Source organism: Fundulus heteroclitus, chromosome 21 (assembly GCF_011125445.2).
Source record: "Fundulus heteroclitus isolate FHET01 chromosome 21, MU-UCD_Fhet_4.1, whole genome shotgun sequence".
Taxonomy (NCBI): domain Eukaryota; kingdom Metazoa; phylum Chordata; class Actinopteri; order Cyprinodontiformes; family Fundulidae; genus Fundulus; species Fundulus heteroclitus.
In genome coordinates, this window is record NC_046381.1 from 30,199,183 (window position 1) to 30,215,229 (window position 16,047).

Genomic DNA, 16,047 nt, shown 5'->3' on the forward strand with positions numbered 1-16,047 from the left:
TCCTCACCTAGCCCTGAGAAGTTCTCCGGTGACAGAGGGGATTGTGGTGGATTTTTATTTCAGTGATTTCTCGTTTTTAACCGGTCCCCACGAATGTTTGCCCTAGATGAAGCCAGGATCTCTTACATCCTGCGGCTTTTATAGGGAGGAGCTTTAAGATGGGCTGAAGCCCACTTTCCCGACTGCCGAGATTTCGGCTGCAACTTTAATTATTTTGTGCAGGAATTAAAAAAAAGTATTATTGGCCGAGTCTGACCCAGTACAACAATCTTGGCAGTTATTGGCTCTCAGACAAGGGTGTCGTTGCGTCTCTGACTTTGCCGTCGAATTCTGCAGTTTTGCTGCCACCGCTGACTGGGAGGTGTGAGCCCTTAAAGCTGTGTTTTTTCAGGCTTTAGATCCCTCAAGGATGAGTTAGCCCGCCTTGAGGAACCTAGCTCAATTGAGCAGCTTATTTCTCTCGCCATTCGGCTAGATAACTGGTTACGGAGTAGGGGTCAGGTCCGATCAGAGAGACCTTTACAGCAATCAGCTCCTGTTTCCCCCGGTTTAATTCCGTCTCAACCCGTAGCCGCTCCTCCCTTACCTCTGGAATCGATTCAAATTGGCCGTGTCCGTCTCACCCCAAACGTTAGTTCATCGGTCTAAGATTGAGACAGTGCAGCTGTCCATGCCACTCCACGTTTTTGCCCTGGATGGAGGAAGCCTACCTCAGATCACCCACCAGACCAAACCCCTGGAGGTGATCATCTCGGGTAATCATAGGGAAAAAACCTAATTTTTCATCTTCCCTGTTAAAGATGCATCTGTCACCCTTGTTTTGGCGTGGTTACAGCAACACAGCCTCCACCTTAACTGGGCTGAGTGACGGTTAGAGTCCTGGTCACCGGCTTGTCACTCGCGTTGCCTTCAATCCGCTGTTCCCTCCAGTCCTCTGTCGGGACCTCCTACTAAGAACGAGGATCCCGTAGATCTTAGCTTAGTCCCTAAGGATTACCATGACTTATGACAGGTTTTTAGTAAAAGTAAGGCCGAATCCTTACCACCTCACCGCCTGTACGATTGCGCTATTGATTTTTTACCCGGCTTTCCGTTGCCCACAAGTCGGCTTTACAACATCTCTAGGACCGAGCATCAGTCCCTTGAAATATATATAAGCGAGTCCCTTGCTTCGGGCTTAATTGGGCCTGCCCCCTTACCCCTGGGTGCAGGATGGTTCCCTTTGCCTGGGCATAGACTATCGTGGGTTAAACCAAATCACTGTTAAAAACAAGTACCCACTTCCTTTCCTGTCGTCAGCTCTAGAACCGGTCCAAGACGCTGTGGTCTTCACTAAACTCGATCTCCATAACACTTACCATTTAGTTTGAATCCCCGGGGGGATGAGTGGAAGATGGCATTCAAGACCCCCTTGAGTCGTTTTTTTTTTTAGTTGAGTATTTGGTGATGCCATTTGGGCTGTGCAATGCTCTGTCTGTCTTTCAGGCTTTAGTTAATGACGTCCTTCGTGATTTTCTTAATGTCTTTGTGTTTGTTTATCTTGATGACATACTTTTCTACTCCCGTGACCTCGCCGAACACCAACAACATGTGTGTCTAGTTCTCCAACGCCTCCTAGAGAACCGTCTGTATGTTAAGGCCGAGAAGTGTGAATTTCACAAGCCTTCTGCAACTTTTCTTGGTCTTATTTTAGAGGGGGGGCGGGTCAGATTGGACAAGATCAGAGCGGTCCTAGACTGGCCAGTACTGGCCAGTACCCGTATCAAGGAAGCAACTCCAGTGCTTCCCTGGTTTCCCTAACTTCTATAGGTGTCTCATCAGGGTGTACAGCCTTATTGCCGCCCCCCTACACGCTCTCACATCACCCAAAATTCCCTTCTCATGGAACTCTGAAGCTAGTGCTGCGTTCCAGGAACTCAAGACTAGGTTTTCTCAATTCCCCATTTTAGTTCACCCGGATCCAGCTAGACAGTTTACTCTTGAGATAGACGCTTCAGACACTGGGGTAGGACCGATTTTCTCCCAGCATTCAGACTCCGGCCAGAAACTCCATCCATCCGCCTTTCAGACAGCTCAAATTCTCATTAAAAATGTTTTTAGGATTCACAGAATACCCCAGGACATCCTGTTTGACCGGGGTCCCCAGTTTATCTCCCAAGTCTGGAGGCACTTCTGTTCTGCTCTCGGTGCCCGTTACACCCTCACCTCAGGTTATCACCCCCAGACCAACGGACAAACCGAATGCATGAATCAAGAACTGGAAACCACCCTCAGATGTCTCACCTCCTCCTCACCCTCTGACTGGAACAAGTAGTTGCCCTGGGTTGAATATGCCCACAATTCTCATATCTCCACCACCACTGGTCTTTCCCTGTTCGAGATCACCCTTGGATACCAGCCACCACTTCTTCCCCCTGATGAACTTCAGAGCCCCGTCAATTCAGTCCACCAGTACATCCGCCATTGCCGTCAGACCTGGGATAACACCGTCAGAGACCTCCATCACACCGCAGAGCAGAACAGGAGGTTTGCTGACAGGGGATGGACTCAGCACCTCAGTACCACCCCGGTCATAGGGTCTGGCTCTCTTCTAAGGATGTCCTTACCAACCTATCACCCAAAAAACTACCCCCCCCCCATTTCACTTGACCCTACGAAATAGAAAAAGTCACCAGTCCCTCCGCCACACGCCTCCACCTGCCTCCTTACTGCCGAGTCTATCCAACCTTCCATGTCTCCCAAATCAAGTTGGTCCTCTCCAGTGACCTGTGTCCTCCGGTCGAGCCCCCTCCACCCACCCAGGACCATCAGTGGCGCCGGATCCAAGGGATCGTGGACTCCCGTTGACGGGGTAGAGGTTATCAATACCTCGTCGACTGGGAGGGCTGTGGTCCCGAGGACTGGTCATGTGTACCGGCTCCTCCATCCCTGAGCCGGCCATGATAGACTCCTTTTTGGCCTATCATCCCTCCTCATCCACCTCCGGGCCGCCGGGTGGCGACCGTTGAGAGGCGGGGTGGTGCCAGTATTCTGCAGGCAGTGCTGTGCAGATTTCTGCAACTACTGCCTGCTCTCTTTCTCTCCCTCTCTCCACAGGTGATTGTAGTTGACAGGTGGGCGGAGCACACACATGCGGCTTGTTCAGCGGCGTCATGCTGGAGCATAAAAGCAGCGCTCAGACAGCTGGAGGATGCCAGAGTGTTAACCTTGTGTGGTACGCCTCAGTGGCCACTGTGTCATGACAACTTACCTTTTTCCCAGCGCTAATTCCTGTTTGCTGTCTCTCTCCGGTTGCCTCACGCTCTGGATCCCTCTCCAAGTGTCCCTTCATGTTCTGACGTCTCAAGTCAAGCCTCCATGCTCACACTGTTCTAGATCCCGTTCCGGAACCTTCCTTGTGCTCCCTTGGTGTTGCCAAGCTGGACCGAGAACTCCACCGGATTCCCCTGGTTCTTCCAGCTGCTCACTGACCACTGCTCCCTGCTTCGGCACTGCTCAGACCTTGTCTTAGCTCCATCTGACCGCTCACCTGTCGCTCAGTCACCTGATTCCATCGTAGAGGAGAGTTCAGGTGAATCCGTCTTACTGCTCGACTCCCCCTGGCTAGGTTACCTGAACCCGGCGGTAAGCGCACCTCTGAAAATTTGCAGGTTGATCCCCATGGCTTGATCTAACCTGCTGTCCTTCATCCACAGAGTTATTGGTCCTGGTTTCTCGCCGCTGTCAGACGCTTGCTCAGCAAGCCTACCTCCGTCTCTGTTCTTCCATTTCATAATAAACATTTTAAACTGCTTTCTGCCTCCTGACTGTGTTCTGCATGTGGGCCAAACACCCTAAAACCATGACAATCATTTTGTCTGATATAAATATTCAACACCTTCATCCATAGTGTAGTGTCCATAAGTTGAAAATGAATTATAATAAAACAGTCACAAACTGTGAAACAAAAAATGTTAACCACAGTGTTCCCTAAAACAATAGCCATAAAAAGGTCTTCCACCTTTACCCCAGGTGTGAATCCCTTCAAATTTTGAATAAGCACAATTATTTTACAGTAAATTCTTCTTCTTTATATAAATATACTTAAAGATAAAACATTTTTTTCTCTTAAAGGACAGAAGTGTTTATAATGTTAAACGTTAATTAATAAAAAATTAAAATGACACAATCTTTCTCCGCTGGAAGATCTCAATTTTCCTTGCATTAGTTGGTTAAACTTAGCATAATCTTAGCCATATCTGCTTATGCCTGCATGTCCATTTTAGATCATGACTTCATAGTGTACGCCTGCAAAAGCTCAAAGTCTTGTGTTGGAATAAAGGTGGCATTTCAGGATCTCCGAAAAACATTTATGTTCGTATTTAAGTAAGGCATGCAGTCAAATCCTGGTCTTCATAGTGTCAGTTTAATATGATGTTTCTAAGTTCTGGCTGATCCTGGGGAAAGTACAGCAAACAGTATCTTTTCTTTCCTTTTCTTTTTAGTAATCTTTTTCAAAACGTCTCTTTCTTTCAAATTATCTGCATAGCTACATTGAATATAGTTATTGTATGTTACTGGCAATGCCAAAAATTAAAGCAAATAAAAATGTAATAAAGAAATAACCAAAATACAAGAAAACAAAGGAAAATGTCTCCCAAGAAGTGCAAATATGTTTGTCTCATTATTACACAGATTATTAACTTATTTTAGACTCTTGATTTCTTTCTGGTCCTTTTGACCAAGTTAATTCACTGTTAGTAATGCTTTTGTCAATATACACTTTTCCAAATCTCAGTTGGCTCTTTACACTTTGTCTAACACAATTATTCATCAGTACAAGCAATGATTTTCTCTTTAATTTTCTGAGCTTCTAGGGTTTTTTGCAATGATAATAGTTTCCCCCCATATTTCAGTAACCTGACTCCGCCAGATAGATTTGCTCCGCATATCCATCTGGAAACCTTCCGTTGAAGTAATTTTGGGAAGGGGCGAAAATACTGGTCAGCTGATTGGCCTATGTTGGTGATAGACGGGCCAAATAAACCAATCAGATTCGTCGTCGCTCTGTTACGAGCGACGACGAAAACACAACCACAAGCCAAGCTACTCTTGCTGCTGCAGGTAAAGGCTCGTTAGCTCAGCAAAGAAATACTCTGTAATTCTGATAAAACTTGCTCGATAGCCACGCTAACGCTAGTTTCATCGGCGGAAGCCGCCATGTTGTTTAGACTGAACTGTCGCGCTTCTCGTTGCGTCACACCTCAACCCGCCTCAAAGCCAACGCTGATTGGACGTTCGTTTGGTGAACGGCTCCAAATTTTCTTTAACGGAGAGTATCCAGACTGATCTGCGAGTGAAACCTTGAAAGCTCGCGAGATCAGGATGGTCTCACGAGGCTAATATTTCAGCACATCAAGAACACTGTCTAAAACAAAGCCAAGAATATTTTAGCTATACAGAATTTATTTTTAATTTAACCTTTCAGATCTGAAGCTCCCATCATTTTGCTAAAGCCGTAAACTCCACCCTAGAACATCATTTGACCATCATGCTTAACAGACCACAACTCCATATATAAAACACAAAACCGTCTAAGCAGTAAGCCCTTCAGTGTATTCACAATCTAAGTGTGCACTTATTATGTGAGTAGGCTACATTTAGTTGATCTGATCGCAGACACTTTGTGTCCTTCAATATTTATTAAGAGTTCCCTTTCACCCCTCTGGTGCACATCAGCAGATATTCTTTTCATGCTCTAGTCCCTGACAAGACCAGAACATACTGACCCAGCCGAACAATCATATCTAGATGTTAACCTTAGGGTTAGATTTGTTTTCTCATACCTTTTTCTCTCTTTTCAGGTTAAACTGTCCCTCTGAGGTTCGCCTCAGTTTAGCGTAACTAGATAACATCAAATAATTACATAACAGATTACGTGTTTAACGTGGCCTTTTGATATCTTAAAGCTTGTCAGAATTCCTCTTTTAGCTGTATTAAAATTCTGCCAAAAGTCTCCCTTAGAAAAGCACATCATATCCAATTCAATTTCATACAGTTTTGATCAAAGCCAAACCATACATTCCTCCTGCATTTTATACATTTATTAAAATAAGAAACCATGAGCTTGCACTTAATTTCTTATATTCCTCTCACATATTTTCTCATATAGTGCTTCTCAAAGTATATTTCAAGCCTTCTTTCAAATGGACTGGTTTGTGATGAATCATTTTTGTTACAAGCAACGTCATAATCACAGTATTTTTTTTATATTATCGAAGGCTAAAACAAGTGATAGGATCTCTGCTTTGTTGCTGTTTGCCATTCTATTAAAACTCTGTAATCATAATATAAGACTCTTTAATCTGGTATCTCTACAGCTAACTGTCATGAATCCATTGTTAAACATAAGCTCTGTGCAATTTTATAGTGAAATACCCTGAATACAGCCCCCACGCTTCATGAGCTTAATGTTGTATTATAGTAAACCAAATGTTAAGATATCAACTGGGTCAAGTGGAACGAACTGCTTAACTCAGAACTGCCTGCCACACTTGGATAGCACTAGACACAAGGAAATGACTCATATCTGTCAGAGGTGAAACAGTTTCTCTACTGATGACACTGTTTGGATGTGTACGGCCTTCTATGGGTGTGAACCTAAACTCCTTTATAATGTTTGTGTGATGAGCAATCGGGGCTTCTTGCCGATCAAGAGCCCGTCAGCACTGATGTGTCTGTTACTGTTTCTCTGTCTTTAGTAGATGAAGTATAACTTGAAGTATACTTTTCGTTTTGTGCGTCTTGCATCCAAGGTTATATTTAAGTGGGGGTCGCCTGGAGGGTATAAACGAGCTGGGTCCACCAAGGGTGTTTCACCGGCGACAGGGTGCTTCTTAACACAAACAAACCTTTATGCACGGCTTATCCTCAGTTCCAAGTATTTCTAACAAACCTGAATTATTTTTCGTTCAAGCCATGTTAATCTCTCTGTCTATCAATTTAATTTCGGCTGGACATTTAATGTGAAATGCCAAACTCTATGTTGTTAAAGTTTCTCTCTTTTCCCTTCTTTCTGTCATGAATCAGCATATATGGACACAGACAAATTGAGGTACAATTTAAGAAGGTTTATTATTAGGACAGGTTGTGTGTTGGAACGGGGATGACAGACTGCCAGTAATATGAGCAGGACAAGAAAGCTCATCATGGATAACAGTCCAAAGTCAAAACTGGGTAATCAGAAGTGCGGGATAGTCCAGAGCAGAATCCAACTGCAGAGATGGAACACAGATCCAGGTACGTTAACCGGGCTGGCTTAATAAACAGATCCGAGTCAGGCAACAAAGGCAGGCAATCTGATCAGGCAGGAACAACAGGTAATACTGGGGTCAAGCTGGCTCAGCTATCCAGAGGCAAATAGGGTCAGAATCATGATAAAACAGAGAACAGAGAATGCTTGATTAGACTCACCAATTGGCACGGAATAATCTGGCAACGAACAGAGGAGTGAGGCAGGTATAAATAGGGGACTGAACAGGTGAACGGAGAAAAAAACTAATTGCTGGTAACAGGTGGAACTAATCAAAGGAAGGGTGTTGACCAAAAGTAAACCACGCTGATTGGCTGGTGACTGGTGGCTGAAAAGTGAACAGATCTGACTGGTAATGCCTGGTGACAGGGGAGTGACAAACAAACGGATTGGATGGAGACAGATAGGTGAAGTGAGCTGGCTGATTACTGGCTGAAAACCTGAGTAGATAAAGTGCAAAACAGAACCAAAACAAAACCCAAACTATAACACTTTCAAACTTTTAGCTCAATCCGTCATGCATGTTAGCAATCTCACAAATGCATTTGTATTAAGAATTGCATTCATCTCAACACAAATAAAAAAAAATAAACTGTGGTATTTATGGTATTTAAACTGAATAACTTCCCACAGACGAACAGAGATTTGGTCACATACAAAGAAGACATTCAAACAAACAAACACACACGCAGGCCTGTTTTATCCAAACAATTTTTTCACACAGCCATGTGGGCTTTCATTTTTGAAACGCTTTGAGTCAGAGCCATTGACAAAATATATAGTTTTTTTATATCATAGGTGCATCACTTACTTCCGAAGGGAGGGTGGGTGGGTTTCAACAACCCTGACTGTTGTGATTATTTGACTTACATGCAGTTTTATGCTTCAGCTCCATAAGGATCCATCTTTTTATCTCGCAGACACTTGGACCCTTAGTCCTTTTTAATATATTTACATCGATTTTCAGCGTACATTAACCAGCTTTTCATCACAGACATATAACCAGTCCTTCCCTAAAATGTGTCCCCAGCGCAGCACTGCGCCTCTTTTAGTTCCACTTCCGCTTTTTAAAGAAGATATATATTTTATTATTTTCCTTTGGCACAGGGTAGCTTTTCTACTGTATGAAGATGAAAAAATATGTTTTCGTCTTCATATAATAATGGGACGCTAAACCCGTTAATGGTGATGTGAAGAAGCAACAGCTCGACTCTACTCATCAGTGGTAAGTATCTCACTTGATCATGGCAGGAGACTTTGACAACTCTATGGAGGACGTTTATTTGAGCTGCTTTTATCTGAGGTCTAAATGGATCCACAATTAGTAATCATCCATACCTCAGTGATTGCATCGGTACATCGAGAGTTTCATTTCTTGGCTAAGCTTTTACTTTACTATGACACCATGAAGTTAAAGAGGGAAAAGGTGGGCAGCAGATCCACCAGGAAGAGCTAAATGACCGTGATTTTGTTTGGATGTCAGCAGGCCAGTTCAGAGAGAACTTCATGAACATGGTTTCTGGGGCATTTTTCTGGGACTAGGCAGAGATGAGCTGAACCAGAGCCATCTGCTCGGGAGCAGGCTTTGTTTAGACAAGAACCCAAATATTTTAGTTAGCAGATCCATAGTGGATTTATGAAACAGCTGTGGTATAAATGCATCTACTAGATACTCCATAGAGTGCTGTAGCTTCTCTGCAGACATATACCTATACAGAATCTACTGTGTCTACATTTTATTAACTCTTTAACTGATTTCATTCAGTAAAATGACCAAAAATACAGAGACGTAGATCCCTCCAATCAGACAAACAGACTCCTTTCAGTTCCACATGATGAGGTGTGTCATTAATCTGCCTGGTTGCTGAAGCACACTTAGATGGTTGGTTGATTTTTCCCAGAACTCTGATTGGTCCAGAGAAGAACTACAGAGCGTGCTGCTGCCATTCTGAGCTGGGCTTTCTCCTCTCAGCTTAATATCCACACAACAGATCATGTGTTTTCTATTTCATTTTATCCTTAGTAAGAGGAGAGGAGGGAGAGCTTAGCAACAAGGGTCTTTCCATGCGCAGCCTCATAATGCAGCAATCTCAGGAATCGGGGCCTGTCCGGGCCATGAAAGGGATTCTGGGTAGTCTGTAGCAGCTGGTGGCTGGAGAGAGCTTCCTCTGTCACAGGGACTACCAGCAAGCTGTCATCAGTATTCCAGAGGAAAAGCTTCCTGTGGCCCTGGCAGCGCCCTCACTGGCCTGCACTGTGCACATGCCTCTGGCACGGTATCACAGGGTCCCTACACCGCACCAGGGCCCGCTCAGAGCTCCCTGTTGGAGAGAAGGCCGCTGAGGTACATCCAGTTTTCCCACAGGAGTCCTGGAGCCAAACAGGAAATCAGCTTCTGCTTTTTATCTTTGCTGAATTTCATCAAATTATTTGATTTATAGAAAAGAAGCAAAAAGCAGAAAATCCTCTGATTTCTTTGTTCTGTAGCACAGACACATGGAAGCTCCTGTCCTGTAGACCATGTTGAAATAGACTCAGCAGCGGCGGGCTTTGTGATTTCCATCCAGTCATCCAGAAATGTTCCTTTTAAAGACATCTCAGCTGAATCTTAAAAGCCCTGAACATCACAGACTGGACCTCCTTAATGTGTTCTTCTGTGGCAGCGATTTGGCAAGTCGGGTTTTTAAACTACGGCCTGATCTACCAAGCTGTGCTGAAGCTAGAGTCTCTGCCAGCTAAGCCTCTGTGGTTCGGTCCACTCGGAATCTCACCCCAACTCACCCCAACTTGTTCAGTGTCCTGCTGGACCTGATCAGGTCGTTCTGTCTTCCCAAAAGGAGCTAACTTGTATTTTCATGTTCATCTCCTCAGACTCTCTGTTTCTGTCACAGTAAAACAGATTAAATCTTAAGATGAACCTGTGACTGATGTCTGGTTCTGAAAGTTCTGAAGGATTCAATGTTCAAGTTTCAGCTTTTTGGGAAAGCTTTGCTGTTTGGTCATTTAATTAAATCACATTTGACTGAAAATCTTCCACATGAAAAATCCATCTGTGACCACAAGACTGAAACCACCTCCTGGTACCAACTGGGATAGAAACTCTGAGCTGGTTCTGCTGCTACAGCCAGAACTTTGTCCCCATGTTGTTTAAACTGGTACATTGTAGCCCAAACAGCTGATTCATTGTTTGAGCTGTTTGAGCTGAATACTGGCTGTTCTGCAAGAGTTCGACCTGGTCAGGATGAAATCTGTTTGGACTTTGAGCCATAATAAAAATTGGGCCAGTCCTTTTTGCTCTTTGTTTCTGAGTGTGAAGTTCTCCTCCTTCTGGATCAGTCCATGTGTATGTTCTCATTAATGCTGCAGCTCAGAGTTGCAACACTTCTCCAAGAGGTTCTTTTGGACTTTTAAAGAGCTTAATCACCAAAGGCCACGCAAGCTGCAGCAGCTCTGCAGTTCCTCTGTATCTCAACCATGGAAACAGAACACAGACTGCCTCATTGGTCAGTCTGGATCCGGTCACAGCCCATCTGAACAGTGATGCTGGTACCAAGCTTTCTGGGCCCAGAGGAAACCCAGGGAGTGAGACCATATCAGTCTTCACAGCTTTCTCTGAGCTTCATGATCTAGTGAGACGTGTTCCAGAAACTAACAACTGAATAAATGGAGGCCGTTCTGGAGGCCAGATAAAGGTTCTGTGTTTAAAGAACTGGACTCCGTCGTGTCCTACTGCAGCTGTAATTCAAAGAGTGGTTCTGAGCAGCTGAGAAGGTCTCAGAACATGATCCCCATGTTGTTCTTTCCAGGTTCTAAAGAGTGAGGGCCTCCCCAGTCCAGGTAAATGTTTGACCCGGTTCCTGAAGACCCATAGGAGACATAAAGCATCAAAAAGAGTAAATTTAACCCTGAAAACACGTTAGAAACCCGCCCTGATGGTTTTATTCTGCTTTAACCAGAACAGAACTATTATTCTTTCTATTTTCTCTGCAGGAAACATAGAAAATGATTCTTTGACATCTTACTAAAGCTTCACTTCCTCCGTTGATCTTCTTCTTCTTCTGTTGGATAAATAATGAAACCAACAGAAATGATGGAGCTGGTTCTCAAAGAGGAAGCCTACTCCGGCCAGAACATCTGAGAGATAAATCAGCCTCTGGGTTTGATCTGACCTCCACTCTCAGTACCTCCCAGTTTTATCAGGATGAGGCTCATTTCGGGTCATGTATTAAAGCAATCTGTCTTCCTCCTGAGCTTCATGTTGCCTCCAAAGCTTTGGGGATTGGTTGCTGAAGCCATACATTCATTCATGCAGCTCCAGGCAGCTGGCGTTATTAAAGAGTTTCTTTCAGAAGGAAAGCTTTGTGAAGGAAATTGATGAAAATCACAAAATGTTAACCGCAATTATTGTTCATTTTCAGCTGAACATGTTCCAATGTGAAGCTTTTGCCAGATCCTGGTGTGTATTTTAGGCTGTTACTAATCTAAATGAGGAAAACGTTTGCTCTTTAGGTGCTCTGAGTTCACCTCTCATCATGGCACGCTGTGTTGTGATTTGTTTCTTCTCTCACAGGTTTTGTTCTTTAGGAGAGTTGCTGAAGTGACCCAAAAGTGGAACCAGGAGTAACTGGAAGTTCAGCTTCACAAGTTTCCTTTGAGTTGGTACAAAAGCTGATTTCAGCTTGTGGCTGTGCTGAGTATATTGTACAGGAACTGAGGCTGCAGCTTTGTTAGGACTACCAGGATTAAGATCCACAGAGAGAAAAGTTTCAGAGACTTGGACTGAAGCTTCTGTCCTTCATGTCTGTCCTTCGAGTCTCTGATTTCAGAGCTCCTTTCCTTCTCCTTTTCCTCTTTGGAGACCCAGAAAAAGCAGCTCAACAGTCTGTTGTTTTGCTGGAGGCTGCAGGGAATGTTGTTTACCTGGACCTCCCCCACTAAGTTCCCCTCGACCCGGCTGAACACGGCCGTCTTTTTGTCCTGTTTGCCTCCACAGCTGAGTGGAGAACATGGGAATGCTGGGATGGGTTGGAGCTGTAATAGCTGTCAGAGCGAGACACAGAGGAGATTCAAACTGAGTTCCTGCAGCCAGTTTCAGTCCAGCAGAGCTCACTGAACACTGACACCTCTATGGGGGTTAGCATGTATATGTGAGCTCAGCCTGCTGCTCCTGTTCCTCAGCTGGGCCAGGGAGCACCTTTCATGGAGGTCAGGACTCCCCGGAAACACCTCACAACTCCTGCTGCAGGTTTCAAACGCTGAGTAAGGATTCCTGTTCCTGCAGTCAGGGAAAGTCTAACAAGTGGTGGATTATATTCCAGAGATCCCAGCTGAGGGGGAAGGATGGAGCTAGAAAAGAGGCAGCAAAGAGAAACGAGCTGATCTTAGCCTAGCTTTGTTCTGCAGGAGACCTTTTTTGGCCCCGTCTGAATAACGAGCCACGAGGCTGGAAATAAACCAACCCTGGCACTTCTCAGGCATCCTGTTATTCACTAAAGAGGCTTGTTTAGAGGGCTGCATGTTTTCTGGAGCTGCTGGATGGAAATTTGCTGATGAAGCCTTGATGAATGGGATTTAAAATCCTACAAGATGTGTCATAAATCATTTTCATCTGGAGTTTCTAAAGGAAAGCTGACATGTTGGCCTGCAGCACAGCGTGTTCTCCAAACTGATGTGATCAGGAAGAAGGGTGTTAGTTTCTCAGGATGAACTGGACACATGCTGTCCATCTTTCATGTGTTTTCCTGTCTCTGTTTATCTTTATGCTGAAATTGCTGTGAATGTCTTCTCTCTGCCTCTCAGGCTGCTTGTTATCCTCATTAATGTGGAGAATTCATGTAACATGGAGAGAAACTGATCAGCTGGATTATTGATGCAGTCTGTCAGAGATCAGCAAGTAGAACCAAATCTACTAAATCCTTCCAGCTTTTCTCTGAGGAACCTGGTTTATCTGTAGTTTGAGGAAATATTTTCTCATGCATTTGTCATCAAACAGGACATCCTCTGCCTATCTTTGCTCCTTTAGGACTTTACTCCCCATTGATGCTGTTGCTGCTGTGGTTACAGCCAGCTGTTGATATTCTCATTAATACATTGACCCTACATGTTAGGACTGTGCTGAAGGCCTTAAAGGTGATGTCTATATAAACAATAGTATTATGTTGATGAAGCAGAACATGAAACTAGAGCTTTTCTGCCCTCCATATTTGACCTTGAGGTGTAGGTATTGTCTAGTGTTGCTCATGATCAGTAGGAAAGTGACGTTGTTTGACTGAAATGAGGAGAAACCTCTACACAGACAGCTGCAGCACAATGTTTTCTTGAAGTGTTTTCCAGAATCCTGTTTCCTTCCCTGAAGAACAATTCCTTGATAGATGAAGCCTAAAGGAGCTTCAGACGTCTCAGCTGGGATTTTATCAACACCTTGTTGTGTTTAGGAGGAGGGAGGCCTTCAGGGTTCAGCTGAAGGATGGGATGCTGCCATCGGTTCCTTATGTACCAAAACAAGACTATCCAGAATAATTACACATCCAACTTGGGGAATATCAATGAAACATCATACTGACTAGACCACAGAACACACACTGAACATATTTAGAACCATCTGTTGCACCAGAGTATTTATGCACATATTTCCTTTTATTCTGGTTTCATCCACTGCAGCCTATAAACATAACACTGTTATTTTAGATAAGATAAAACAGGAAGAGATGCTGAGGCCAAATAACATTTGCTGATTATATATGTATTTCAAGCCTTGAGATTTCTGCAATGCTCAAAGCTCCTGTTCTGCAATAAGGTCTAACCAGATCCATTACACAAGCCACAAACAGTCAAGCACAGTTTGACCTTTAGAGCAGCAGCAAAACTGTCGAGTGGTTCATGCTCAGGGTTTTACTGCTGAGATGCTCTTTCATCTGAACTACCTGCAGAGGCCTGTGTGCTGGAAGCTGGAGGCCCTCTAGGCAATCTTTGGATAAGGTGCACACACACACAACCGGAGGACACATGTTTACACACACAGGGCCAGAAGACTAGGACTGTCACCTCACAGCTACTCTGTATCAGTGCTGCTGGTTGGTGGCAGCGGTGAGAAGATGACACTAAATGTTGTCAAACACGAGTTTTTATGGTGGAGGAAGTTGACTTTGTCCTCACCTCTAAAACAGTAAATATATTGGATTGTGTTCCTCCTGCTTGTAACTCCTGTTCTTTGCTCTCCCACAGCAACTGATCCACCTCACAGGCTCTGATGACAGCAAGCTCCAGGAGTTTGCTGCTGGATGTTTGCGCAACATCCGTCTCCTGTCACTGGCCAATCAGAGGGCCGCTTGTTCAAATGAGAACCCCTGATCTCAGCAGAAACCCTGGAAACCCACCAGAGACTGTAGGACAGGTATCAGGATGGTGAGCAGAATCTGATCTTTCCAGATCCCCCCAAACATCAGAAATCAGAGATTTAACAAGAACAAGATGGAAGTCTGTTCTGTCTCTCAGTGGAGGCGGTCACTTTTTCCTGCTGTTGCTGCTCCCTACCTCCCTCTTGTCCCAGCTTTTGCTGTGTCTTGTCTTTCTGAGCCCCCTCTTCATATCACCTGAATTCTGAAAACAATAAATCTGGTCTGCTGGTCTCTCAGTGCAATTGATCAAATGTTTTTGACGATAAGGCAGGGTAAAGGGGACCCATCCTGTTTTGACGGGACACACTTCGTGGGATACACCCTGGACTCCTGGAACAGGTGGAGGATGGTGTGTTTTTTCGATTTTGTTAGTCGAGGACGTTGAAGACATATACATGTGTGGATTTATGATACTCAGATTTCTTCTATTTGAATTTGGAGGATACCTGATGTATCTACAATTACAGAGGATTTCGGAGGCAATTATGGCCATGATCAGGCTGCCAGAAGCATTTGATGCGCTCACAAAGGCTGTGAACAAGCAGAACCATAAACTGGATAAGCAGAGCTGAAAGCTGGGTGCGATGGAACGCAGGCTGGCTGCATTGGTTGAACTCAAGGGTGAGATGGGATAAAATCTTAGATGTGCACACTCGCTTCAAGGCGGAAAAGCCCAACAAATTCAGAATATTAGATTGGCCACGTGGAGCCCAGCGACATAGACTTCAAGGCTGAAAATTTGTCCAGCTTGCTCTCAAAATAAAAAGTGTATTTTGTGTTCCGGCTTCTCCCCTGGATGTTATGGTGGAAGGGCCCAGAACTGCCCCCCCCTCTCCTCTCCCTGCGGACACCTGTGGATGCTTTCAGAACTTTCCATCATATCAAGGACAATGGCCTCTGGACTCAATACTGCTCAATACTACATGGGACTCACATGTGACACCTAATGGCTCCAATGTAACCCTCTGCTGGAATGTTGTCTTTTGATATGTGCTTTTCTTGTGTTGAGTTTTTTTTTTTTTTTTGCATATCTCAAACTATACCCTGTCAAGGATAAAGTGTGAAATGTGCCTTTTTTCCCTCTCCCTCCCCAAATGTGGCTTCTATCTTTCCACAGTGTTAAAGGCAGGGCCCTAAGGAAACCGCGTCACGGCGGGGTCCTCGGCAGTCGAAGAAATGCACCTAATGGCTGCGATCTTTTGGAACGCATTGGCCTCAGTACACTGTTCCCCTGTCCACTTCTCCCCCCAAGCCCCTAATGTATGGGATGGACGGTTGTACTGAAACTGTAATTTTGATTACAATGCAAATTGTAGTTGACTATAAAGATCGATTGATTGATTCATTGATTGATTGAAA

The 16,047-nt window shown here is 44.4% G+C and overlaps 1 protein-coding gene across 1 annotated transcript in view; it reads left to right on the forward strand.

Moving 5' to 3' along the window:
- armc4 (armadillo repeat containing 4) overlaps positions 1–14,734 on the forward strand; it is a 212,094-nt gene extending 197,360 nt beyond the window's left edge. Inside the window, exon 4 of the mRNA XM_036125202.1 lies at positions 14,516–14,734. Coding sequence (XP_035981095.1) covers positions 14,516–14,641 — 126 coding nt within the window. The 3' untranslated portion in view covers positions 14,642–14,734. The remainder of the gene's footprint in view (positions 1–14,515) is intronic.
- The last annotated feature ends 1,313 nt before the right edge of the window (positions 14,735–16,047 follow it).